Source organism: Talaromyces rugulosus, chromosome II (genome assembly GCF_013368755.1).
Source record: "Talaromyces rugulosus chromosome II, complete sequence".
NCBI lineage: Eukaryota > Fungi > Ascomycota > Eurotiomycetes > Eurotiales > Trichocomaceae > Talaromyces > Talaromyces rugulosus.
Window position 1 is genome coordinate 3,269,572 of NC_049562.1, and position 26,895 is coordinate 3,296,466.

Sequence of the window (26,895 nt, forward strand, 5' to 3'; positions counted from 1 at the left end):
GCCTCGATGACTGCCAAGTACTGTAGGGACGGGGAAGCTGTCGTGGCTGTACGTTGCCGATCCCTACACCCAAAACAACGCGCGCTAACTTTGAGCCCCCAAACACAGCTCAATGGCAAATGGGTGGCTCACACGCACACTCTATTTGCGGCGCTTGCCTTTTTCGGCGCATTGATTGTTGGAGCTCAGCTTCATTATAACAAGATTGTGCAGAATGAATATTACGGCTATCCCGAGGAATGGTTCCCCTCTGTGTCTGCCACCATCGGCGACCGCTACCCAGAGCGTTCTGTCTTTCAGATTTTCATTGCCATCACTTCCGGCCCGCGATTTGCCCTTGTTTGCCTCTGGTATCTCTTGACCGCACGGCCGGACTCGACGCTGCCAAAGATCGTCGCCGGCACTGGCATCTTCAGGACGTTGACGTGCGGTGGCTGGACCTATGTGACGTCGACAGATGATCATGACTGGCACGACATTTTCATGATCTCCTATCTTCTCGCTACCTTGCCCTGGACACTCGGCTGCCTCGCTCTGAGTCCTGCCAACCGCCGTGCCGTGAAATATCGGAAAATTCTCGCCGGGCTCTTTTTTGGCTCTTTGGTCCCGTTGGTCTACTTTTTCATCCAGCATAAGGTGCACAAAGTTGCCGGAGGTAAAAAATCTCCCTCGATACTTTGCATTCAACGGCTAATCTCATCTTCCAGCGTACACGAAATATGCTTTCTTCGAGTGGAGTCTCATCCTCTTTGATGTCGGGTTCGATGCGGTCACGGCTCTTGACTTTGAAGCGCTTGAACTTGTCGTGAGGGACGTGAAAGGGGTCAGCAGAGGGTATGTGCAGTGGCTCCCAAAATAGGGAAATGTATGGTGTTTAGTGGCTGTGGTTGCCGATTGGAAACTGATTTTAATGATATGTCAACAGGCAATTGAAAACGACCGCAGACTCGATAGTTGAGAAGGAGTATGTATATTATAAAAAATCGTAACGAGCCCCTGTGAAAAAACATGTGTATAACCGAATCCTAGGAAAGACAAACCAATCGGCCAAACGTTTGGCCAGGCGTTCTCTTGGTCTGCAGCCATTGACGCCGCCGCCGACATTTACAACGGGGTGAGTTGCCGAATAATCAAGGGAAATTATGATTACGTGTTGACTCGTCACAGTTTGTTTTCTGGTCCAACTTCACCTCTCTCGGTGTTGTTGTCTGGTGTATGTTTGAGCCCAGTATCCTCATTTACTCGGCCATTTCTAATCATGAATGCAGACTTTCCTCTTTGGCATATGGGAATTTCGGGATACGAAGTCGCCATGCTCAGCACCATATCCCCGCTAATTATGGAAATCCCATCTATGCGATCCCTGGCGGTGCGCAATGCCCATGTGCTCCATTTCCTGGAACTAGTAGGTCTCGCGGCTTTCCTTGTCGAGGAACCAGCGTATCGCCTTTTTGCCGTTAGCTTTAGTGTTTCTATGGGCTGCCTGGCCTGGTCGGCGACCTTTTATAGCGAACGTTTTCAGGCCATACGATTGGAGTCTCGAATCTCCTCTTTTGCCATTGGCCTTGTCGCTTCAAACGTTGCTAAATTTGCCTTCCAAACGAATAATCCTGTCTGGCCAATAATGAATTCTGAAAATGGTGGCTGGAACAAATTCGGCCTTTTACTCGGCGTCCTGGCCGCCATACGCTCCTCGCGGCGACCAAGTGTCAGCGGAGGCGACTATTATTCTCCGTCTGGTAAAAAAGGTTCAACCATCCTCAATGGGCTGGGTGTTGGGGGAATCATCTTTGGTATGCATTCACTTCTGTCTGATTCGAGTACAATGATCAGCTGGGTCTGGGAAGGGTTCCCTATAAGAGGTCCCATACAAGTTCCTCATGGCACTTGGACGATCTTTGCCATGAGTGCGGGCCTGCTGTTCGGTTTCTTCTACCCGCGTTTGGCTGGGTCATGGACGGTCTTTGGCATTGGTTCTCTCGGTGCTGCCCTCCTCACCCGTTACAGTCATTGGACTGGCTTCTATGGCGGCCTTATTCTTGCCTTCTACTTGATGGCTGCTACCCCGGTACTCTTCACTGCTGCCGTTCACCATTCTCCTGTGTCGACTTTCGGAGTGGCATTTGTTGTTTGGGTGTTCATGGCTCTTTTCCATGTTTGGGTTGTGGCATATGCCTTCGTTCCTGGCGGCCCCTTGGTACGAGAGCGCACAGATTGGGTCATGACAACTCTCATGTTACTCATTGGGGCTGGTGTCTTTTCTACCGCAGAGACAAACTCTTCCTCGGGCTATTCAAAACAACAATTTCTGAATCCAAACAATCGCATACAGCGCTCTTATTTTGTTTACGCTCTTGGAATTCTACAGCTCTTTTCAGTTGCTATTGCATACCTGCGGTTCCCAACGAATGACTACGTGCCTTACCACAAAGATGACAAAGTGGTGACGGCTGGAATCTGGACTGTCCACTTTGGCCTCGACAATGACATGTGGTCATCCGAACAACGCATGATCAGCCTGATGCGCGAGGCTGAACTCGACGTCGTTGGTCTATTGGAGTCTGACACTGAGCGTATTATCATGGGTAACCGTGATTCCACAATGTTGATTGCCGAAGAGCTTGGCATGTACGTTGATTATGGCCCTGGCCCTAACAAACACACATGGGGCGCCGCCCTTCTGTCCAAGTTCCCAATTCTTAATTCCACGCATCATCTTTTGCCCTCACCGGTGGGGGAACTGGCACCCGCCATCCATGCAACTCTCGATATGTATGGTGAGATGGTGGATGTGGTTGTTTTCCACTCTGGACAAGAAGAAGATCCAGAAGACCGCCGATTGCAGAGTGAATATCTTTCGAAGTTGATGGGTTCATCGCCACGACCATTGATCTTGCTTAGTTATCTTGTGACAAAACCTCTAGAGGGTAACTACAATACATATGTCAGCGATGTGAGTGGTATGAGAGATATTGATTTTACGGATTGGGATCGATGGTGCGAATACATATTGTATAAGAAATTGAAGCGCACAGGCTATGCGAGAATTTCGCGAAGCAGTATCACAGACACTGAACTTCAGGTATGATACGACAGTTTATATTATGTCTTTTCTTTATTAACAGCTGCTAATACTCTCAACACAGGTTGGAAAGTTCGTTGTCGGTCAGCCAGAGAGCAAGAAACAGAAGCGTATTCCCGAGGAATTGGTCCCTGAGGGGCTTCGTTTCCCGGCCTTGTTCAGAGGCGAAGGAGTTCGTGGCCACCATTACCACGTGTTTGATGAGCCAAGATACTATAAGTAATTGTTTTTTCAGTCTGATTTTACTGTCAAGCGTTTTCAATTTGTCTCAAGGTTATGCATAAGCGTGTGCTCTAATGTGTTGATGCCAATTTGCTGCCCCCTCAGTGATGTTTAAGGGTTTTTAAATATTTTTTTAGGCGGCAGAATGGCCCATGTCCAGCACAAATTAACGTTTCTATTATTGACGCCGAGCATGTCTTCTAATTTTGTGAAGTAATCAATTCATTCCACAGGATGGCTTGTTTTGAGTCATCAAAGTATCCCTTGATTTAGAGCCTCCTTTTTACCCTGATAATGTCCCGTGGCTTTTCTTTTCTCCCTACTGAGATGGAACACAGAATCATGAGACCCTTTATGGACAAAATGAGGGACTATCTTTTTGAAATGTTAGAATTCTATGTATGTCTTGTATCATTATGTTCCTCGGTCTACATTCCAAACTAGACCGAGAGCCTCTTTTATTGGACGGCGCCCTTGAGGAATGAGGTCAAAGAGACACTGTCGATGCACTGTGGTCTGTGCTACAGCACATTTGAGTGTTGAAATCATCCTATTATACCTCAGATCATCACATTCTACATGCTAACGTCTCCCCGGAACATCTTTCCGACTGTTTCTACTCAAGAATGTTGACCGGTACACTCCAGACTTTCGCTTGAGGTTTTTTGATGTTTGTCTTGCCATTGGATGTTGTGATTGTATTTCCCCGGGATCCACTAAGAATATCTGATAATATATGGAGAGGCCCAGTTTTTTTTTATTTAAAAAGGGAACCCAGGAATTGAAATGAGGGGATAGAACAATTTGAACCTATTTTAGATCGATCGAGATGACCATTCTTGGAGACAAGGTTCACGCATAAGCACACGTGCACGTTTTCCTAGCTAGTATTAATATATTTGATCTGCGCCAGTCCCATAGAATTCTTCCAAGTCCTTGGTTCAGTGACAGTCATTCTTTCTCTTATATACACTTGGGTTTCTGGTTTTTCCTGGTACATGACGCAGTTGGCAAAGACACAGTACTTGACAAAGGATTAAAGTATGGAAAGGGGGAAACGGAGGCGTCTACAAGGGCATCCTTGACTGAGTCTAATCACTGTAAGCTATTCTGCTAAAGATATATTGCTTGGACCGTACGAAGTCCTCTAGTGCTGCTGCTAACCCTTGCAAATAGGTTTCCGTTTGTCTGGGAGGGCTTGTTCTGGTGCCTAGGCCATACTTTTTTTTTTTAAGATTGAGGCAGTTCAATCGTAGGCCAAGAACCGAAATATTTGGCCCAGTCTTAAGAATTTTAGGTGGCAAAACATTCGATTGATATTGTGTCTTATTCCGTGTATGGTAAGTACCATAACCCTGCATATGAAAGACGCCCTGTCTCACGGTGGCAGCAATCTTGATCATGGAATCATCACGAAAACGACGAAAAATAGAGGGAAACTCGTTAACCCCTTCAAAGGCTTATATATTTCCTTCTGGAATTGTCAAAGCTGAACGATTGGTGCAAAGAAGTACTCCCGTGGGTTTTCAGATGGGGCGAGTTCACACCTCGCCCTCGGAAAGACATGTATCGTCTCCAAATCCAGGGCCTTCAAACAGCTTGTATTTGAGTCATAGATGTAAACATGGATCTCTGGTACATGTGGTACCACGGTCGACGGCTCCTGTATTCACAGATCAGCAGCCCTCTACGATTCCTTGGTTCGCCCAAGGTCGATTTGTGGAGGAGCCGCAACAGATTGGTTCTGTTATGGGACACTTTTCTGGAAGAGGCAGACCGTTTGACTCTTCTTTCGATATACAGTTACTCCCCAGAGCTCATATCCGAAGCCGCTCCGAGGCGAGCGGTTCATATTCAACCACGCAGCTTGATCGAGGAACGCCCCAGAATTCCATATCAACAGTTAGAACTGCAAGCCAAAACACGTCGCTCAACCAGGTTCCACCGAGCATAACAAACAGTAGCTGGAGCACGAACCCTGCTCAAAGGCCATGCGAAGAGTTCGCTGCCGATAGTCCCGAGGAACGGGCTCCATTGCTCTCGAATATTCGCCAACTGACACAACAACGAGATGCAGTTGGTAGACCCAAATCAAGTGACCAGCAAACAATGGCAGAAGAAAGACACGAGATCTTTCATATTGTCAAGTACAAGTGTCTGTGGTGTGTTGCGATATCCATCTTTGTGGGAATATTTTTGTGTCTTTTCCTCTATGCTTTTCACATTGTCAAATGATACCCCCAGTCAATTTGTAAGATTTCGGACCTAGTTAAGAAACATTAAATAAGGAAACAACTCTTCTCCGGTATCAATTTCTTGCTCGTAATTGGTATACAATCGCCATGGCTTGGCTTGGCTTGGCTGTGCTGTAAATGTAATTGATAAGTTAAGTCTGTTCGTCCGTCGATTGCTAACCAGAGCCAAGATAATACATCCATGATACCTACAGTTAAAATAAGACAAACATTTAACACAGCCCCGAATATTGCAGCTTTTGAACGGACCCTATGATTGGCCGAATCGGAGAGAGTGCAAACCCTGCAAACATCACTTGCGGAAACGCGACAACCGTCCAAAGCAAGCTTTCAACCATTCTTCATTGTTTGTTCCCTTCATGCCAGAACAGCCGCAAAAAAAAAAAAGAATCAAAAATCTACAGCATCTACTCTTCAAAAGCTTGATATCTACGGAGAATTTACTGCGGTCGTGGGAAAAAAGCCCCCCAAAACGGCGCCATTAGGCGTCCGTAGCCAACATGTTCACCTTCACGCCGCTCCTCGGGGCACAGTCCTCGTCTTCAAAGGCATCCCAGTCAATTCTCGAGCTTGAAGGTGGAATCAAGATCCTCGTGGATGTTGGCTGGGACGAGACTTTTGATACATTGGAACTAGCTGAGTTGGAAAAGTAAGTTCAGCGCAACAAGCACAACGCGTATATATTTCTTTGATCTGACTTGGAGCTTCTCTCATAGGCATATCCCGACGCTTTCTCTAATTCTTTTGACCCATGCGACAATTTCACATCTCGGTGCCTATGTGCATTGCTGCAAGGCGTTTCCTCTTTTCACACAGATTCCAGTCTACGCCACTAGTCCGGTTATTTCTCTCGGGAGGACACTTCTACAGGATTTGTACGCCTCTACACCTCTCGCAGCAACCTTTTTACCAAAGTCTTCGGTAGCGGAACCCGGTGCTTCCATTTCGGCTTCGTCTGAAGCAGCGTCAGTAGGGGAGAATGAACAAAGTCATAGCGAGATAGCCTCCACCGGTCGAATTCTCCTTCAGGCACCCACTACTGAAGAAATCGCGCGATACTTCTCACTCATTCATCCACTAAAATACTCTCAACCCCATTCGCCTCTTTGTTCGCCGTTTTCGCCTCCTCTCGATGGCTTAATGTTGACCGCGTATAGCGCCGGGCATACCGTTGGAGGCACGATATGGCACGTTCAGCATGGTATGGAGTCAATTGTTTACGCAGTTGACTGGAACCAAGCAAGGGAAAACGTGGTAGCAGGTGCGGCATGGTTTGGCGGATCTGGCGCGAGTGGCACAGAAGTTATTGAGCAACTACGTAAACCCACTGCTCTCATCTGCAGTAGTAAAGGGGGCGATAAGTTCGCGCCATCTGGTGGTCGTCAAAAGCGGGACTTGCTTCTTTTCGATATGATTCGCAGTAGTCTTGCCAAAGGTGGTTCCGTCTTGATCCCAACCGATACCTGCGCCCGGGTTCTAGAGCTCTCATATGCTCTGGAACATGCTTGGCGTGATGCTGCTGAGTCTGCCGATGGAGACGATGTGCTAAAAGGAGCTGAGCTCTACTTCGCAGGTAAAAAGGCTCATAGCACAATGCGGCTTGCAAGAAGTATGCTGGAATGGATGGATGAGAGTATCGTCAGAGAGTTTGAAGCTGTCGAAGGAGATAATGCAACGGCTGGCAAAGGCCAACCAAGGACTGATAGCCAAGCCCGCAATGCCCCTGGTACACGAGACAAACAAACTACAAAACTCGCACCATTTACTCTGAAGCACTTGAAGATTGTTGAAAGAAAGAAGAAGTTGGAGAAGATCCTCACAGACGGGACTCCAAAGGTAATTATTGCCTCTGACACTTCATTGGATTGGGGTTATTCAAAAGAATCTTTACGTCACTTGGCGCAGGGTTCCCAGAATCTGATCGTCCTCACCGAGTCGCTTCCAAATCGGTATATGAATGATGACTCGAGTGATGACCCAAAACTATCAAAGAAAATGAGTCTTGGTCGTATGATATGGAAGTGGTATGAGGAGCGCAAGGATGGTGTGGCAATGGAGACGGCGAAGAATGGAGAGTTGCTCGAGCAAATCCATTCTGGAGGACAAGACCTTGTCGTGACCGATGTAGAACGAACGCCTCTTGACGCAAATGAGCAATTATTGTATCAGCAGTATCTCGCCACGCAAAGGCAAATTCAAAACACGTCACAGGCACGCGGAGAGTCAACTATTGATGCGTCCGGGGATGCTCTCGATGATGATGGAGCAAGCTCGACTTCATCAGAAGACTCGGACTCAGAGCAACAAGGGCGAGTCCTCAACTTCTCGACCTCATTAGCACACTCGAATCGAAACAAGCTGGGCCTGAGAGACGAGGACCTGGGTGTCAACATTCTGTTACGGCGCAAAAATGTTTTCGACTACGATGTCCGTGGGAAGAAAGGACGAGAGCGAATGTTTCCATATGTTGCTCATAAAAAGCGTGGAGATGAATATGGTGAATTCATTCGCCCTGAGGAATACTTGAGAGCGGAAGAGCGCGAAGAAGCGGATACGCAAGAAAATTTATCCAGATCTCAGGGCGAGATGAAGCTAGGGCAGAAGCGTCGTTGGGACGAAACCGGACCAAGCGGCCGTCGGTTATCAGGGGGGGCTGGCAAACGCCAGGCGATCTCTCAGAATGGGATACCTACCAACACCGAGGAAAATATCGGGTTGGCCGATGAAGTAGCTGTGGATGGCGACGACACTGAATTGTCTGAAGATGAGCCTGACGATCCGCTATTTGACGGCCCGGCCAAATCCGTATATCATCAGTCTAATCTTACTGTGAACGCACGCATAGCGTATGTCGATTATATGGGGCTGCATGACAAGCGGAGTCTTGAAATGTTGATTCCACTCATTCAGCCACGAAAGCTTATTCTTGTCGGTGGCATGAAAGAAGAAACGTCAAGTCTTGCGGCAGAATGCCGGAACTTGCTTGCCGGCAAAGATGTCGGCGATCGATCAACGAGTGTTGATATCTTCACACCAATTAACGGAGAGACGGTTGATGCCAGCGTGGATACAAACACATGGGTAGTAAAACTCAGCAACAACCTGGTCCGGCGCCTCAAATGGCAGCATGTGCGAAGCCTCGGTGTCGTGGCCATCACTGCACAGTTGAAGCCGTCCGAGATAGCACCCACCGAGGAAGAAGCCTTGGAGTCGGCCAGCAAAAAGCAGAAACTTTTGGATGGCGAAGGTGAATCCGGCACAGGTTCGACAGCAGGAGAAGGCGAGCAAGACCGGTCTATCTCCAAGCCAGATGTTTATCCTATCCTCGATGTTCTCCCTGCCAGTATCGCGGCGGGCACTCGCTCCATGGCCCGGCCGCTCCATGTGGGTGATCTGCGTCTTGCGGACCTACGAAAGCTCATGCAATCGGCTGGCCACAAGGCCGAGTTCCGCGGCGAAGGAACGCTACTCATCGATGGAGTTGTGGCTGTTCGGAAATCGAGTACGGGTGCCATTGAAGTCGAGGCGGCGGCGCAGTTTTCTGCGTCCAACCGAAGAGGAACAGGAAGCTTTCTGGCCGTGAAGCGAAAGATCTATGAAGGTCTCGCAGTTGTGGCAGGGGGCTAGTCGTGTACAACATGCATAACATACAACACTGTACAATAATCCATATTATACGATGCCATGAAAAACATACAATTAGAGCAGACGCAGCTTCGTACCTTGCTTAACCTTGTCTCTCTCCCCTTTGATCAGACCTGATCAGATGAGACGAGACGATGAGACGAGACGATGAGACGATGTCGGTGACTCTGAGATTCTCTGATGTTGTGAATCATCGCCAGCAGTCCGAAGAGGAAAGAGCGCTCCCTGACTCATCGGCAGCAGCGGTGGCTCCTGCTGCCAGAGCACACGCGCTGCTCCTGCCGTGTGACACAGCCGCTTCTCTCGCCGTCACTCTTCTTCACAGCCGACCACTTTTGTTGTTGTTGTTGTTATTCTTGCTCAACCATTGCCCTGTCATATCTCGCGGAAATGCCTCATGTCACGTACAAGTACACGTACAAATACTCCGGGCTGGCCTCTATTGACAGTCTACCTCTAGGCCTCCCACATCTCCTGCCCAAGAGACAGAATCGCCAGCACCGGCATCACAGGTCTGTTTCAACACCAAAAGAAGACCGACCACCGCGGCCGCTCTATCTTACCGTGAACAACCACCACTACGGGGTGAGCTTTCATTGAATAGCGTGACTCTATACACGTTTGTACTTATGGCCATGTAGCATACCCATCGCAAGGGTTACCAATTGCCACAGAACTCGTCCTCGGAACACGAAGCCAGGCTATACCGAGATCACGACGGCCTTGTTCGGGAATACTATACAAGTGAACCCCGCGGCACCAAATACTACTCCGAGGATGCACTTGCCTCTGAGTCCTACAATGATTCTTCACCTTCAGCTCCAAGGTCACAACTGCCGCATTCCTCTTTGCCTTCTGAGCACAAGTGCATCCTTGCCTCTCCGTTGCCCGCAACACCAACCGGATGCTTAATTCCCGGAACTCAGCTTGCCCTCAACATCCCTCGTGCTCTCTCTAACACAACCAACTTCGGAGTTTCGAAGAACGATGGTCTTACTTATGGGTATATATTTCCAACCAAACATGCTGTCGTCAACCTTATCGAGCCAGAATGTTTGCCTTTTGATGGGACTAGTGGTTTCCTGTTCCAAGTCTACAAAGTGCCGACTTGTTTGACTTTGCGCGATTTTATTAATCAAATTGTGCCATCTAAACCCGGCAGTGCAGAGAGAAGCCCCTCTGCTCGGGGAATCATTGAATGTATCAATCTGGACAATCGCTCGTGGGAACGGGGGCAGGAATTCTGGATTGGCGGTCCTCGAGGCGATCTCGAGTCTATGAAATTCAATGTCAAGGCCTGCACTTTGGAGGATGTCGGCTGGACCGAAGAGAGAAGCCCAATTTGGGTGGCCAGAACTTTTGTTTAGAGCTCGACTTCTGAAGTGCTCATCTACTATTTTATCTATCATATATGCAGATACGTGTATCATATTATGCAGCTTTTTCGTATCATTATTGATGATAACACCGGGGGTTTTAATAAAAAAAGAAGAAATATTTCATTTAAACCTATATTTGGTGGTTTTTTAAAACCATGTCAACTATATTGCACTTGCATATATCATCAAGCCTTGTATCTCCAATAAATGCGAAATATAAAACCAACGTTGAACCTATTTTGCCTCATGTTTATCACCGCTCTCCATCAACGGGATTCCTTCGATGCCCTCTCCATCCTCGAGGTCGTCACCAATGTCAAAGACCTCACTCTCCGAATCCCTACTAGCAAGGATCTTTCCGCGGTCTTCCCTCATCGTGCGGCGCTGGTGTTGCACCACGACGTAGGCGAAACTGACCAGCTCGGCACTCCAGATAAGAAACCAAGCCAACATGCCCATGGTCGACCATCCACGGTAGTACATTCCGAGGCCGACGTTCAGAGTGCCCACCACAAAGATACTACGCCCGAGCCAGCGGTGAGCTAGCGAGAAGATAGTCTTGCGGCGGATGCGCACAAAGTCGATGTGGTGCTTGTAACCAGCGGCGGCCTGCGCGATCAGAGAGCATACCACGACGAGACCGATAATTTTGTGGGTGCCGAGATGGGAGGAGCGCAGGAACATGTACAGCGCGCTCCCCAGGGCCAGAATCGAGGCTGACAGCTGGATGACCCAGTGGTATTTGAAGGCCCGAAGCAGGGGCAGGCGAATTGTCAGGTTTCCAGCAAAGAAAAGACCCATGAAGGCGATTGTCATTATGACACCGTGCACTCGGACTGGAGAAAACAGGGCTTCGGCCTCGCCCTCATCACCATCGTGGTTGTGAGGGAGATAGTTGAACCCGATGGTCTCGGTGCCCTGGATTTCTGGAATGCGATCGTCCTTGTGTGCTTTCCAGGCAGCGCTTAGATCTCCAATAAGAAGGCCATGGTGGTTGTGTATCGTCAAGCTGGAGCTCGCGCTGGAGAAGGCTTGTTGGGTATTCGCCGCGTATATAAACGAGGAATTCCCCTGCACGTCGATCTCGGAAGGCGACCAGGTGTCACACGAATAGCAGACGAATTGCGCAAAGTATTGGGTCTCGGAAACATCGGTGCGCAGCACTTGGATGTCGTTGGTGTGCTCGGTTAAGGGAGTAGGCAGGACATGGCCCTCGGCGGTGCGAACGCTGGTGACTAGCGACTCGCTGTCCTGGGCGGCGTAGATGATAAACATCAGCGAATCCTTCATGCCAGAACCGAAACCGACTGATGTCCAGCCTCCAGTTTCCGAGGGCGTCGCGGTGAGCGTCACGTAGACATCGTGGCCATCGGTCGTGCTGTTTTGTTGCAGCGTCACGGCCAAGCAGAATTGGGGCTCGTCGTTGCAGTACTGGATCATGCTAGCGAAGGCAGGGCAGGCCCAGAAAAGAACGAGGCAAAGCGATGCCAACACCCGGAGAGGAGAACCCATTGCGACTTTTTCTTGTCAACTGGTGTCGCCTGGTGCAAGTGCTGGCGATGAATTGGGGTACGTTGTAGAATGAATCGTGATTGAGCTAGTCGCAGTCGTCCTATTAATAATCGGACAGCTGTCATCTCTCCACTGTCGATCGCCGGCTAAGTGATAAATCATAGTTAATTGATCCACCGATAAGACATGGAGCGACGGATTTATTATTTGGATTTTATGCACGAAAGGCAATATATTTAGAGTTACCCATAAGAAATCCAGGGGATTATTTCCTTAATATTATTTAGGGGAATACCACATGTAGATTTGCCGCGCAAGAGGTTTACTTTCCGGAGCACTTGAAGCTGCGTAAATCTTATATCCTTTAGTTCCACCAATCAATCAATTGATAATATTATGCTTTGGCCTTTTTTTTGTTTGCCAGATCTATCTACACACTAGGAAAGTCAATTTTCTCCAGTCGGATCTCAAGTTGCGCCACCCTTCCCAGTGTCCTCTACACTGTCGCGAACTCGACGAAAGTCGCGGTATGCCATTTTCCTTTGAATATTTTTGGGTTCACTTTCAAATAAAATTGCTTCAAATTTTCGATCAATGGAGAGACATTGTAAACTAGGAAAAGGAAGATGTTGAAGTAGAGTGGCGGAGCCGGGATTAGAGCAGAACCCGTGAAGCTCAAAGCCCTAATTACTTGTAGTAGACAATTGTCTCTGCATATACCGATGTCTATATCTACGAGGCATGAAATAAATCAAATTGCTATCATTATTCAATTAATGTACCCCTCCTTCTATACAAGTACTCTCCGCCAATATAAGTATACATCGAAATCCATCAAAGCAGAACCACAAAACCAAGGTTCGATTACAGTGCATTCATCACTGCAGCAAAACACCCCATAGAAAATCGACCTCTCTCGCTCCATGTAAAGCCACGGCCAGACCAGTATGGACTGCGGACGGGGTCACCGACGTAGAGGCCGTCGAACAACTGGCGTTTTCGTGGCAGAATTGCTGCTACTACTCGAGTTGCTCGCATTTTCCCTAAACCGACTCGCCGCCAGAGGTTTTCCCAGCCCGGTATCCTTTAGGAACTGAGGGAGTGGTAGATTGATTCGGTTATAGGGTGTGTGAGAGTTGGTAGCAACGTAAGAAGCGTATTCAGCCGATTTTGTAAAATCGCTTTCCGGCTGGCGGAAGAGCAACAGAGTGTAGTTGTGAGTCACACCGACTTGCTGCTGCTGAGGAGCGAGATATTTTGCGACTCAGAAGAATTTAACCTTTCTGCGATAAGATTTGCGTAAAGGGTGTGCAGGATGGCATTCGTCGGGGTGGCTTTGTTGTAGTCCGCATCGACCATCAGGAAGGCATACTTGGTTGAGGTGTTTGCATTGAGTTTGTAGGACCGACCAATGTTGGCGATGGAGGGATGAGGCAAGCTTTGTGTTTCTATTTTTTTTATTCGTTTATTAGTTGATGCATCTACCAGAGGGGAAACATTGAAAGTGTTCAGTATTTCCCCGGCACGACAGCCGCTTCACGAGCGACACTACAGTTTCCAGAAGACGTTGAAAAGGCCGCAGGCAGCGTCCAATCTGGACTTCCAATAGCAGAAAACTCGGGAGAAACATTGGCTGTATATCCCATTGCCGAGCCCAGCAGGCTCAGGAAGTAGATGTTTCTCATTTTCTCTCTCGCGCGGCAATACACCTGGTTGACAGACACAGAGGGTACACAAGACGTCTATATATTGAATTGAGTTTTCCTCACCAATGCGCATGCAGCTGATGGACAAGTCGCATCGACCAACAGTGAGTAAATAAGCGCAATAAAGGGCCTAGTCCAACGCAAATAACAATTTGGAATTATTATACATGAGGTTGTCTGGAATCGAAAAACTAGGTAGTTTAGGTCTGTCTTTGGCTATAAAGGAAAATCAAGCTATATAAATATTCCAAGGTATCCATAAATAAAATAGTAAAAAGAAGAAGATTATGATAGAAGGACGCCCTATGACAATACAGATCCATCAAAACCGACCAATCACAACCGCGCCTAGACCGACATTACAAAGAAATTTCAACGTCGCGTATTTAATTTAAACTCCAGTCACCACTGGACGTACAATAATACTTCCTACAACATCCATTTGCCATGGCTAATCCGTCGACTTCAGTTGAAAGCACCGCCGGTGGCGCTATTGCCCTGAAGCCTCTATCTCACAGCAACAATGCGGACAGCTCGAGTGTGCAGCTAGTCGCCGGTGACCACATCCACAACCACGAACACGAACACAGTACAGCCACTTCTAGCACTGAACATCACATGGCCGAGCTCTCTAACTGGAAGTTCCTCGGCATCATCCTGTCTGTCGGCGGCGTCGGCTTTCTGAGTAGCTTCGTCTCGGGCCTGTTGACCGTTGGGCTGCCTCGCACCGCAGAGGATATCGGACTCTCGGATGATTTGGTTTTCTGGTAATTAACAATCCAATTGAAAGTGTACTCTAAGCTAACCCTACTAGGCCATCTTCTGTATATGCGTAAGTTGTCTATATCGCCGTTGTGCGGCCATACTCCTACTAAAAATAAGAACAGCCTGTCATGCGGTTCATGTCTTCTCCTGGCCGGCTCTGTCGCCGACGTCGTCGGAAACCGGTCAATGAACCTGATCGGCTGCCTTTTGGTCTCCTGCTTCGTACTGGGCTGCGGTCTCGCGCGCACAGGAATCGAGCTGATCATGTTCCGCGCGATGCAGGGTGTGGCCGTCTCGTTCTGCTTACCGACCTCCGTGGCCATCGTGTCGAACGCGGTACCCAACGGACGGAAGCGCAACATCGGGTTTTCATGTCTGGGATTTGTGCAGCCGATCGGATTTTCGGCGGGACTGGTGCTGGGAGGCGTGATTCTCCAGACGGTGGGGTGGCGGTTTGGCTACTATATCACAGCGGGTCTGTGTTTTGCGTTGTTCCTCGTCAGTCTCAAGGTTCTCCCGATAGAGGATAAGAAGAACAACTGGGCTAGTATTGCGCGGCTTCGCACCGATATCGACTGGGTTGGCGCGTTTGCGTCGTGCGCGAGTCTGTCGTTGTTTTCGTACATTCTGGCGTGAGTATCCAGTCTTAACTACCAAGGAAATTATTCCTGACAAAGGCTTATAGTGCCTTGACCAACGATGTTTCCAACATCAAATCCCCGGTGAACATCGCCCTGCTTATCCTCGGCGCTGCCCTGGTGCCATTTTTTATCTTCTGGGAACAGCGCCAGGAACGCCTCGGCCAGCCAGCCCTAATCCCCAACTCGCTGTGGAAGAACCAGGTCTTTACCAACGTCTGCCTGATTGTGATGCTGGTCTGGGGCGTGCTGAACATGATGGAACTATTCTGCAGTCTCTTGTCCGTCTCTCCTTTCTGCCCTGTTTTTTTTATAGTAGAAAAACACAACTGACCAGGCCATAGTTTCCAACAAGTACAAAACCTCAGCGCACTAGATGCATCACTCCGCATCCTTCCCAACACCATCGTCGGTGCAATCTGCCAAGTAAGCACCGGACTGCTAATCCACCGCGTCTCCGCATTCCATCTAGTCGTCGGTTCCCTCGTCCTCAGCAGCGTGGGCCCGCTACTCATGGCCGTCATAGACGTGCGCTGGCCATACTGGTACGACGCCTTCTTCGCCCAGGCACTCTCCCCCATCAGCGCCGACATTTTATTCACCGTGGGCCTCCTCGTCGTCTCCGACGTTTTCCCCACGCGCACACAGGCTCTCGCGGGCGCCGTGTTCAACACAGTCTCCCAATTCGGCACTTCAATCGGCCTCACCGTGATGGCTGTGATTTCGTCGGCGACTACAAAACATTCGCGCTACGTGCCAAAAACGTCTCCGGATGCGCTGTTGGTGGGCTACCGCGCTGGCTTTTGGGCGGCTTTTGCATGGATGATTGTTGCGTTTTTGATTGGTGCGTTTGGACTTCGTCGGATTGGCCGTGTTGGGCTGAAGCGGGATTGATCTTTACTCTTCTTATTCTTCTCTTCGTCATCATTTCCAGAGGAGTCTAAAGGACCCAACAGTTCAGTGGCTTGCTGGGCTGAAAAGATTGACACCAGTCGGGGAACCCCGTCACATGCAGGGGATGAAAAACCCACTCCTTGCTGTACCAAGTCCGAACCAGATACTATTATAGTTTCTTGCGGGGGGTGGGCTCTCTTTCCCCGCTGCAATGCCCAATACCTAGTGCTGGCTCCGGTCACAGTACTACGGTCCTACGTACTACCTTCCACTGCCCAAATAGACAGGACGATCGCCGATCAGTCTTGCGAGCAGTTGACGAATCGAGTAATGGTGGACACGTGTTGCGGGTCAGAAACAAAGACTCAAGTTGAAGAATGTGTTAGGTATCATATTCAAAGAAAAAAACAGTAAAATACATCAGTATGCACAAGAATAGGTGATAGGTATAAAACAGTTCCGTGTACATCATAACCACGAAGTAAATAAATGTACAACGTCATATCAGAAATGAATATCAGTAAATATATATAAAATCCAGGCTCGCTGGATCCATCAATGATACATATATGTAGTCACTGGCGGTAAATGAGAGTTGAGCCACCAAAGTAATGGTACCAGCACAGCATCACAATTCATGTGAAGCATCTCAAGCGTGCCTGTCGAGAATGAAACAGAGCCTACCTGGCGAAGATATAAATTTTTTTGGCTTCCAATACCACCATCCCCCCCCCCTCCCCCCCAACGCCAGTCCAAAAAAAAAAAAGAGAAAATATGTGAATATATAACAAACAAATACCACGCTATGCGATGCAACGCTCGACGTAGACCACGGCCAAAACGCTAAGTAATCAGGAAATCCATATTCATCTCTCCGATAATCCGTTCCCAGTCCCAACTGTCCTCCATATTGGAGTCCATCACCTCCCACACTCGCTCGACCACTTTGAGGGCTGGATCGATATTGCGTAGACTAGAATACCCTTCCATTGCGTCGAAGCCCCTTTTGATCCTCTCTCGTTGGTGTGGTTCAAATGCTGAACAGCCAATCAGGAAGAGCGGCATCAGCATGATGCTATAAGCACCCGCATCCGATGGCAGCATTTCCAGGTACTTCAACGCGTCGTCGACCACCTGCGATATCTTCTCGCTCGGCCGCGACGGCCGGATCGTGCGGTACAGATACACCCACGTCGACTGCCGGTACAGCTGCGATGCATACCAGTTGGGCGTCTCGGGCGGATACGTCGGCTCCCATACTCGGAGTGCCGAGTCGATTGTAACCGCCTCGCTGAGTGTCTGGTAGTCGACCGCAGGCTCGAAGCCTTCGTTGTGTCGCTGGCGAATTCGATCTCTCAGTCGCGTGATTTCCGAGATGTGGTTGAAAAGTCCGTCGAAAATGCCCAGGAACGTCCCTGCTTGGGCGTGCGGGACAAAGTCGGGCAGCCGCATGCCACCATCCAGGGGCAGCGGCCGTCGATCGAGAGAGGTGATTGAATTGGAGACATCATGGTACTGGAAGAACTCGATAATGAACTGACGGAATTTCTCGTTCTTGGGCTTCTGCGAGATGAGCAGATACCGCGCGGCGTCCATATGCGATCGGTACTGGCCGTTAGTTTCACCTTCGCAAATAGTGTTGAGGCACAGAGCCAGCGTCGACGCGATGATGGGGTCCTCGACCAACAACTGAGGATCTTGATTGCTTTGGTCAGCAACGGGAGCAGAATTGATGTTTTCCCTCAGGTCGGTGATGGCGCGGTCAAAGTGAAAGTGTTTCCTCTCCTTGAAACGTGGCTCAGGGTCGCGGGCAGACAAATGCGACCCAGACAGACACATCAACGAGTGCATCAAGCCGCGGTGTTGGGTGGCCATCGGAAGCAGAATTTCTTTAAAGGGGTTGGAATCGTCGTTGATGAGGGTGAGTACGCGGCTAAACTCGAACACAAAGTGGTCGAGGAAGCGGCGGTCGATGTCGGTCTCGATGCCATCGATCAGGATGGGCAGGCCTTGGGGCAGGAATGAAAACGAGCCTCGGCGGACGGCTAGGCGCAAATCAGCCTGGGTCGGCATAGGTCGAGACGAAGAAGACATACCATCCTCTAGTTTCTGTCGGCCGCTCTTCCAGATTTCCTTGGGTGGATAGCCTTCGCAGACGACGGCATTTTTCTGGCAGTTCAGGCCTAAACAACAATCAGATCAGCATTCGTTTTGATACACGCTCTCAACGGCTTCTTACAGGCTGGCTTCGTCTCGTCGCATTTCTTCTTCCTCCGGCGACAGGTGATGCAGCCGGTCTTGGAGCGGCCCTTGGCAATTTTGACCTGGCCACCCGGTGTAGGTAGAGGGTGCTTGCGCGGACGCCCTCGTTTCCGCGGCATGGCGACGGCGTTGGAGGAAGTAGACTCGGCGGCATTGTGGTCTCCGGGCTTAACGGACAGCAGAGCCTCGCCATCTTCATCCAGCTCCTCGATCTTGGGGATGATGTCGGGCGAGTCGGAATCGATAGAGTCGGTGCGATTGGGAATGGTGAAGCCAAAGGTGGCCGAGGTGGTCGAGGTGGCGGACGAGGCAGAGGTCTGCTCGGATTCGCGGCGCATCCTAAGGGCGCCGTTGGAGCGGGCGGCGTGCGACCAGGCGTTCAGGCTGTCGGGGGCATCGTCGAGGGAAATGTCATCGGAGGATTGGGACGACGGAGACGACGGGCTCTCGACAGCGCTTGTCGAGAAATGATTGTTGTCGTTGTTGGTGACGGTGGCGGTGGTGGTTGTCGTTATCGTAGCCGTGGTGGCGGAGTTGAAGCGGAACGGACCGATGGGCGTGCTTAGAACGGGCGACGGGGGATTCTGCATGGACAACATTGGGATCTCGACATACGGGCGGGAGTATGGGGTTGAGAGGCGAGAGGAGAGGGAGAGGGAGAGGGAGAGGGAGAGAGAGGAGGGAGGGAGGAGGGAGAAAAGAGGGGGACAGAGTTCTTGTACGGCGCCGCAGGGGAGAGAGAGAGAGGCGTGTTGGTGGTGGTGGTGAGAGGCGAGAGAGTGCCGCTCGTGTTTTTTCGGCCGCTAGCTGCACTACTGCGTGTCAGGCGGGGAAGGCGCGCGCTGGGGTACGTTTTGACTGCCTTCTGCGTGCGCGGGAAAGAGCAAACTCCTGAGAGCGTGTCTCCCCTTCTCCGAGCACTCTCTGGTTATATACACGGACTATCCACCCCAGCTCCTGCGACTGGCAAGACACAGAGAATAATCGCGCACCAGAGCCATGTCCCCCCCAAAGCGGGCACGAGCCTCGCGGCCGAGACGCCTTCATGAGCACTACGACTGCAGGCGCCAGTGCATTAGCCCGCGCCGGCGCGGTTTCAATCTGCATGGCCGCCCTAATCAGGCATGCGGGGGCATTCATGGTATTGTTTATTATTATACAGACCACTAAGATATCGAGAGTGACACTCTGCTGTCGAAATGGTTTACTCGCGGTCTGTCGAGCACACACTGACGGAGCACAGAATTCTCTATCCAGGACGCTGCCGAGTATGTCTTGCTGTCAGGCCAAGCGAGCCAACAGGTCAGCCGCCCTTGCGCAAAGCGAACTAGTAGCCGGAAACGAAGAATGTGTGCCACTGCCAAGCAGGCAATCATGCGAGAATAATATGGGGTAAGATGGAGCCCGATGAGGGGAGCTGGGCTGTGGAAGGATTGGGGCAGGCTCCGACGCTGCCTTTAGCAAGCTTAGCAGACTCAGGGGATGTCGATGATCGCCTGTTCTCAGATCTCCAGACTCGACCTGCAGCACCCCCACCGAGGGCGTTGTTCCCATTAGCAATGTTTTTACCTGATTTCCGAGTCACAATGATATTGTATTGGCATTACACTGGGACCAGTGGGCCCGGGACGGGGCTCCCGCTCCGTTCCGCGCCCAACCCATGGTTCGAGGTTGTCGTGTGAGTTTTCTCCTTCTAGACGAGCTGAGATCTCCGCATTCTGCGTTGGACCAGGGATGAGAGGCCTTCTCCACCCTGCGCAACGAATCGCAGCGATTGCCCAGGTCGCCGATCCAGCCTCGCACGGAGTAGACCTGCCGCGAATTACCCCATTACGTGGGTTATAAGAGCGTCGCATATAAGCCAGTTGGGTGTAGTATCGTTACTGTTGAGATGCTATCCGGACGTCAGCAAAAAAGAAAAAACGGAAATTCTGGGGCTGGCAATGCACTCCGCATTCTCCAGGAGTTCTATTTCCTTGCCTGGAGGGCAATGAGATACATAACATTTCATATCGAATTTATACTTTCAGACGCAAACTTAAAATTCTGCTGTCGCTTAGCTACTATTTAGTATTATTATTTATTGCTCGCAACACATGATCCGATCGGATACGAGCCCGGCTGTCCGAATGCGGAAAGCCGATGTCTGTCTTTTACTATTCAGGGATCTCCTATTATTAATCTCTTCAATGACCATGTCTCTATTACTGAGTACTACAGAACCAGTTAACTACTCCGTACTTTCGATCCATCATTCATGAATTAACAGCATGTGAGATGCTCCAGTCCACAGGAATGAATCGCCTCCACTGCGGTCGCTAAGATCGCTGTGGACTCTTGTGGACTCTGTGGAGACGCGGAGGACTCCGATGGCTCAGGTACATGACTAAACTACTAAATAAAAATTATTCAATTCTATTAACAATAGTATTATTATTCTCTTCGTATTCCTCGCTCCGGATGCAACCGTGTTTCTCTTCTCTTCTGTCTGTGCAGATCGGCAAATGAATGCCGGTCAACACCAATCACTGCAGCAAGGGGCTAACTCTGCTCAGATGTTCTGGCCAGCCCAAGCCCTGTCGCCGGTGAATTAAAATTTTTATGAAAAAATTTTCATTGCCACCTCAGCGCATCCACCCAAAATACGACATCCGGAGCGCTATTCCGGGAACGATAAGACTAAGAGGCATCGCTGCCGATCCGGTTCGTCCCGTCGCGCGCCCCGAGTCAGTCGTGCTTTTGTTATCTAGATTTAGAATGACGATTGTACTGAGATTGATAGATAACCCTTCAAGCTGCAATCAATCACAGGCTGACATCAGTCTGTTCGCGCGATCGCGTGATTAACGGGGCATAATTGCAATGCGGGGAGCATACTGTACCACGCCGGTGCGACATGACATGCATATAAAGTATATAGTATATTTCGTCCCACACAACATTTTAGACTACTATGTTGAAAGTACATATATACATGCACACACAGAGGAATACTGCCCAATGGCTACTTCATCGCTCGTCATGCAAACCTTTTACATCCGGCCGTCCCGACACCCTCACCATGTCCCCGAAACCAACACACCCGGCATGAACACTTGAAACAGCATACTTGGCATAAGCATAAGCAAAGCAGCATGAAGCATGTCTCCCGATAATGGCATCTACAATACGCCGCCCCTCGACTTCCCTATCCTGCGCAAATTCCACTACACGCTGTACGCCAACGGCACCCTGTCGAATGCAAGCCAGTGTTGGCTCGCCTTTGGGCCGTACTATCCGCGCATAGACATCAACGGCTCCGTCACCAATGGCACCGTGTGCGCCTCGCCCATTGTCGAGATTACTCGCCATGCGAAGCTGGGCATGGCCTTTGCTGCTTTGTTTGTCGCCTCGGTGTTTTTCTCGCTGCTCAACCTGCGCAAGCATGCCCGCGTGCATCTGCCGCGCGAGAAGCGCTGGCCTGTTGTTAGTCGGTGTCTGCCCTGGTGCTGGCTTGTCGTGGTCGCGGTCTGTGGAGTGCTCAGTGGGGTGATGAGCATTGATGTCGATCGAGACTATATCCCCGGCGTGCCACTCGTGTTACAGAGCTTTTTTTACTATCTCATGCTGCCGCCCCTGCTAGCTGCTGTGTGGGAAAGCGTGCGCCACTGGTAAGTGTTTTCTCGTAAAAGAGGCACTGGGCGCGATCTAATAGACAAACATAGGGCCTGTTGGCAAGAGAGACAGATCTACGACCGTAATCCGGCCAGCCTGCCTCTTGCAAGCAGCCGAGAGGTACAGGAGCGCCGGCTGCCCGTGCTCTTCTACATCTTCGCATGGATGAACTTTTTCCTGGCTGTTCCACGCAACTGGAGACCGCTGCTGTTTCAGAGCAGCCCGGGACTGCAGGAGACCATCGCGAAGCCGGCTGCCACCGACTATCGTTTCCGCAGCGCGGCGTTTATGGCTCTCGGGGCGCTGGCGGTGATTTTCTATAGTCTTAGCCATAGCATCTACCACTACCGCCCGCCCTCTTCTCGCTGGGGGATGATATATGGCGCAGCGCCTCTGAAATTCACACTAATCCTCCCAATTCTCACAGTCAAAGTCGTGCAAACGCTTGCATCTTCCTATGCGTGGTCTATTTCGCCATTCAATTACAACATACAGCCTGGCTGGATGTTTGGATTCGGCTATCTGCCGGTGTTGCTGATCGTCATGCTTTTTAATTTCTTTGGTCTGGTCGAGCCGAACGAAGATCGGGCGTTGATGCTGCTGAGATGGGAGCAGAGGAGGAATGGAAGAAGAATGCCCGTGGCGAGCAGACGTTTGGGGTTGCGCACGTCGAGCTGGGGGTGGAAAGTGCCTTACGTTGCTTACCGGGATGCGGTATCTGAGGATGATGAGTTGTATTTGGAGTTGGCTGAGAGGAATGAGTTGTAGAACTTGATAAATTTAAGTCCGCTTTGAGTCTGATACGCCCAGAATGAAATGTGTAGCTCAGAGAGCAGGCATTATGTCAAGCATAGAAAATGGGATATAGTAGTGGGTTCTTAATGCTACAACGATTGAAATATAATGGATAAAACACATGTGAAGAAATTATGGTGACTGCAGTGTATTTTAAACATAGTTGATTTTTTTTCTAAATGACTTTTCCATCTGCATATACCAGGATATAGATTGATGTGGTGTAACTATATACACACACTACGACTGGACTACATCTCATGTAAATATGTACTAGAACTGGGATCTTGGAGAATTTTCAATGTTGCTGTATAAATGTTATTATCAGATACTCAAAATCCCTCGAACACTAAACAACAGTATTTAATTAAAACGTCAGGCAAGTTAAGTGCTTGTAAATTTAATAATAATAATAATAATAAGTGCTTGTAAATATTACCACTGTATATCTACAGCAATGTGGCTCGGGTGGCTGAACATGTGGCCCTTGCGCATAGCACCTGCCGTGACTCTCGACTCTCGACATCGCGACTGCAAGCTATCGCCATGACAGATCAATCGTGGCGGGATACAAGATCCTATCGACAACATTTGAAACATCTCAATACCCTTCGAGCTTGTTTATCTCGACCTGTGAAAATTCCAACATTCCGATCGATAGCATCTTCCAGCAGCCTCCATGGCTAGCAGCTTCAGATAACCAAGAGCAACAATGTCATCGCTTCCCCAAACAAATGACGAAAACGCAATACCTCCGAGCGAAGACGTCCGAACCGACAACCATCCTCCTAAAAATGAAGAATCAACACCTCTGGGAAAGCCTCACAAAGCTCTTCTCCGCGGCTTTATTACTCTGTCCGCCGCCGAAGATGAGGAGGATGATATGACAGCAAAGCTACAACATGCAGAAAAGCGCGGAGACTTTTACACCGAAATGAAGAAGAGGGAGAAAGATATCAAAAGCGTTGTAGCTTCTCATTGCAGGCTGGCGAGCCCTGACTTGGTTCACGTCCCTGACATGGTTGACGAGAAAAGCATTGTGTGGATACACGGAAACTTCAATGTCTGCATTTCAGTGTCTATAAACAGCCAGGCCTGTCTCTTCCATCCAGAATGGCCTTTCGGGTTCCGTTGCTGTATAAAGTCGGCGAAGAATTCTATCCCGGAAATTGCGAGGAAAAGTTGCGATCTGAGGCCGCGACCTATATCTGGATCGGCGAGAACTGTCCGGATGCCCCAACTCCAACACTGCGAGGGTTCGGGGTTCCGGGCGGACTCAGTGTAAGTGCAAGAATTTTTTAGGGTTTAAAAGACTGGTATCATTTCTAACAAGAATGTTAGTTCTTCCAGTCTAGATCCGTCCCGTTTTGGCAAAGGATCAAATTCTTTGCCTGGCGTCTTCTCTCTCGCCTACGTGGAAGAGCAGGCTTCTGTGATTTCATTCCCCAGATGCGGACAGCTTTCTTGGATCACGGCTATACTTTAGTTGATTGGATCGAGAACGAGAATGAGCAGATGCTTTCCAATGTATTCAACCAGCCTCATACCGAAGCACAAACGCAGAATCTTTATCGAAACATGGCGAGAATTTTTATCTCACTTGCTAAAATTCCACAGCCTCGAATCGGCTCCTGGACCATTAATAACGAAGGCCAATTGACTTTGTCCAATCGTCCCTTATTCTGTCATCTACAAAGGCTAGAAGATTGGGATATCCCAAGTGGAATTGCACGGGACACAACTTATACAAGCGCTGATAGTCTCCATCTAGATTTGCTTATTGGCCATGATAATCGGCTGCGCTATCAAAAGAATGCTGTCTTTAGTGAAGATGATGCACGCCACCAGGCTGTAGACCTGGTACTTATGCGGGCGAGTCTGGCTCAGTTCACTGATCGATCTCTCCGCGACGGGCCATTTGTTATGTATATGACAGATATGCATGCCAGCAACATCTTTGTAGATCAAGACTGGAATATCAAGCATATCATCGATTTGGAATGGGCCTGCTCACTACCCCTTCAGCATGTGATGGTACCACATTGGCTTACAGGTAAGGGGGTCGACCTACTCACTGGTCCAGAGTACGAGCGATTTGGGAATTGCTACAAGCAATTCACTGATGCCGTGAGGCAAGAAGAGACAAATGCGCCGCTTTTCTACAAGGGTACTACCTACTCTCTGGCTGCAACCATGAATCGCATTTGGGAGCAACACCATTACTGGTACCTGAGTGCTTTGCAGTCTCCCAAGGGGTTATTCAATCTTTTCAGAGGCCAACTACAGCCCCTGTATGAAGAACCGCCTAAGGGATCTCTGTGTCCAGCTGTATCTGTGTTCTGGGCGCCAGGGATGAGTTCGTTTGTGAGTTCAAAGCTAGAAGATTTGACTCAGTATATCCAGGAAGTACGAGATATTTTTAATAGTGGCAAGAGCGGGAGGGTGTATATGCGATAGGCCTAGTTTTGATGCTACAGCATCTCAGCACGACTTTTCGGAATCTAACACACAATGTCACAAGGTAAGCATTACATTCTCTATACTTCCTTGACACCATGAGCAGTGATTGTTGAGTTGCTACATATATTACTTGAAATACTGGGCTCCCGTTGGCAGCAGCGCTATCATTCCTGACCTAGTAGACTTCCTATAGCACTCGATGTGCTGAACTCCAAAGACCCTTGCATATTGCTAATTAATATACGAAGTTTTTATCGTTGACAATGTATTAGCAGACTTTTATTTTACATACAAACAACAAGCGTGAAGACAAACCCTAAATTACCGTATATAGATAGGTCTTTCCTATTCCGGTAATAAAACCACCAACTCTACACACTTAGTCAACCGCTACTCTACGACAGAATAATAATAATAATAGCAACACACTATAACCCCAAGTCCAAATCTGGTTAGTTGCGAACTTCTCAACAATCGGATTAAGGCCACCAATTAAATTGCCCGTTTGGCCCCTTTGTTTAATGTTACATGTCTCCATATAACAATGCCACTTATAGTGCAATCGCGCGCGCCACATTGTTATTATTTCCGAGCAGGATTTACTCCATGATTTCCAGGGGGAAGAAAGTACTAGAAACACTGCCAAGCCAGACCAGTCGAACTTTTAGCCTTTTACGCAGGAGTTTTTTTTTAAAAAAAAAAAAGAGAGTAATAATAATACACAGGAAACGAAATGACAAGGTCAGCAGTGGTGCTGACAGTGTCGCCTAGTAAATGGACTCAAAGTTACATAGGAAAGTGATTCATATGTAGTACTTAGCATCGCGTAAAATACTAAGAATAGTAGTGAGGTTCAATTCAAGCGTGATGACATATCTATTATTGGAATAATAATAGTAGTAGTAATGTTAGCTAGTCAGCAACTTTAGGAGTCAGACGAACCAGCTCTGTCTCGCTTGCTGCTGATCAAACATGTAGATCACCGTATGAAAATCAAGTAAACATGGCATGAGCTGGTGATTATTATTAACAAGTTTAATTTTAAGAGTTGGCTCAGCTCAAGCGATATTCCTGCGTATTTACCGCATTTAGGAGCAGCAGGGCTATGCAAAGCACGTGCATAAGCTTGAATCCTCTGCCTTGACCATGAGCCTTTCAGCCTTGATGGAGCTTCCGCGGAGTCCGTAGAACTCCGTACGGAGTACTCCGTCCGGAAGAGGGTGATGATAACAACCAAAAGGAGTAATAATGATGTTTCTAGCGCAATTGCTTTAGCTAATTTTAGCTTAAAGTGCCTAAAAATTTTAGACTTGTTGGATCATTTGTTTGTTGGGTTTGGGAAAAATAGGGGGGTTTTGGTTTCCGTGTCAGCCGACTCAACCCTCTGTTATTCGTGGCTTTTTACGGAGTACGCTGTCTTTGATTAGAATGGTTATCGACTGCATGCGGTATATACGAATCAATGCAAGGCTGACAGGAAGAATAGCTTAACTTAAAAATAAGAACAATAGAGGAAATACGGGGTCAGACAGGCAGGCATGTAGGTCAGCAGATTGCAGCCACAGAGACTAAGTGACATCGCTTGCGGTACTATCCCCATCCTATTTACGCGAGTGGGAGGCTCAC

The 26,895-nt window shown here is 49.0% G+C and overlaps 10 protein-coding genes across 10 annotated transcripts; 7 read left to right on the forward strand and 3 right to left on the reverse strand.

Moving 5' to 3' along the window:
- Positions 1 to 6: 6 nt before the first annotated feature.
- Positions 7 to 3,305, forward strand: TRUGW13939_03592 (uncharacterized protein; the record flags this gene model as incomplete). The annotated part of the gene is made up of 8 exons (XM_035486772.1): positions 7 to 48; positions 109 to 655; positions 708 to 834; positions 926 to 964; positions 1,030 to 1,114; positions 1,168 to 1,213; positions 1,269 to 3,082; positions 3,147 to 3,305. The coding sequence occupies 8 exons, from the start codon at positions 7 to 9 to the stop codon at positions 3,303 to 3,305; spliced, it is 2,859 nt and encodes a 952-aa protein (XP_035342665.1).
- Positions 3,306 to 4,705: 1,400 nt separating this feature from the next.
- On the forward strand, positions 4,706 to 5,539 carry TRUGW13939_03593 (uncharacterized protein; the record flags this gene model as incomplete). The annotated part of the gene is made up of 1 exon (XM_035486773.1): positions 4,706 to 5,539. One exon carries the CDS (start codon positions 4,706 to 4,708, stop codon positions 5,537 to 5,539), a length of 834 nt encoding a protein of 277 aa, XP_035342666.1.
- Positions 5,540 to 6,059: 520 nt separating this feature from the next.
- TRUGW13939_03594 (uncharacterized protein) lies at positions 6,060 to 9,186 on the forward strand (the record flags this gene model as incomplete). Its single annotated transcript, XM_035486774.1, has 2 exons — positions 6,060 to 6,208; positions 6,276 to 9,186. The coding sequence occupies 2 exons, from the start codon at positions 6,060 to 6,062 to the stop codon at positions 9,184 to 9,186; spliced, it is 3,060 nt and encodes a 1,019-aa protein (XP_035342667.1).
- A 408-nt stretch (positions 9,187 to 9,594) lies between these two features.
- TRUGW13939_03595 (uncharacterized protein) lies at positions 9,595 to 10,571 on the forward strand (the record flags this gene model as incomplete). Its single annotated transcript, XM_035486775.1, has 2 exons — positions 9,595 to 9,789; positions 9,846 to 10,571. 2 exons carry the CDS (start codon positions 9,595 to 9,597, stop codon positions 10,569 to 10,571), a joined length of 921 nt encoding a protein of 306 aa, XP_035342668.1.
- A 246-nt stretch (positions 10,572 to 10,817) lies between these two features.
- TRUGW13939_03596 (uncharacterized protein) lies at positions 10,818 to 12,095 on the reverse strand (the record flags this gene model as incomplete). The annotated part of the gene is made up of 1 exon (XM_035486776.1): positions 10,818 to 12,095. One exon carries the CDS (start codon positions 12,093 to 12,095, stop codon positions 10,818 to 10,820), a length of 1,278 nt encoding a protein of 425 aa, XP_035342669.1.
- A 1,221-nt stretch (positions 12,096 to 13,316) lies between these two features.
- TRUGW13939_03597 (uncharacterized protein) lies at positions 13,317 to 13,594 on the reverse strand (the record flags this gene model as incomplete). Its single annotated transcript, XM_035486777.1, has 2 exons — positions 13,317 to 13,533; positions 13,581 to 13,594. The coding sequence occupies 2 exons, from the start codon at positions 13,592 to 13,594 to the stop codon at positions 13,317 to 13,319; spliced, it is 231 nt and encodes a 76-aa protein (XP_035342670.1).
- Positions 13,595 to 14,248: 654 nt separating this feature from the next.
- Positions 14,249 to 16,098, forward strand: TRUGW13939_03598 (uncharacterized protein; the record flags this gene model as incomplete). Its single annotated transcript, XM_035486778.1, has 5 exons — positions 14,249 to 14,568; positions 14,616 to 14,633; positions 14,689 to 15,198; positions 15,252 to 15,485; positions 15,549 to 16,098. The coding sequence occupies 5 exons, from the start codon at positions 14,249 to 14,251 to the stop codon at positions 16,096 to 16,098; spliced, it is 1,632 nt and encodes a 543-aa protein (XP_035342671.1).
- Positions 16,099 to 16,941: 843 nt separating this feature from the next.
- On the reverse strand, positions 16,942 to 18,959 carry TRUGW13939_03599 (uncharacterized protein; the record flags this gene model as incomplete). The annotated part of the gene is made up of 2 exons (XM_035486779.1): positions 16,942 to 18,281; positions 18,338 to 18,959. 2 exons carry the CDS (start codon positions 18,957 to 18,959, stop codon positions 16,942 to 16,944), a joined length of 1,962 nt encoding a protein of 653 aa, XP_035342672.1.
- Positions 18,960 to 21,501: 2,542 nt separating this feature from the next.
- On the forward strand, positions 21,502 to 22,782 carry TRUGW13939_03600 (uncharacterized protein; the record flags this gene model as incomplete). The annotated part of the gene is made up of 2 exons (XM_035486780.1): positions 21,502 to 22,010; positions 22,065 to 22,782. The coding sequence occupies 2 exons, from the start codon at positions 21,502 to 21,504 to the stop codon at positions 22,780 to 22,782; spliced, it is 1,227 nt and encodes a 408-aa protein (XP_035342673.1).
- A 739-nt stretch (positions 22,783 to 23,521) lies between these two features.
- Positions 23,522 to 25,266, forward strand: TRUGW13939_03601 (uncharacterized protein; the record flags this gene model as incomplete). The annotated part of the gene is made up of 3 exons (XM_035486781.1): positions 23,522 to 23,776; positions 23,845 to 24,090; positions 24,151 to 25,266. The coding sequence occupies 3 exons, from the start codon at positions 23,522 to 23,524 to the stop codon at positions 25,264 to 25,266; spliced, it is 1,617 nt and encodes a 538-aa protein (XP_035342674.1).
- Between the last annotated feature and the right edge of the window lie 1,629 nt (positions 25,267 to 26,895).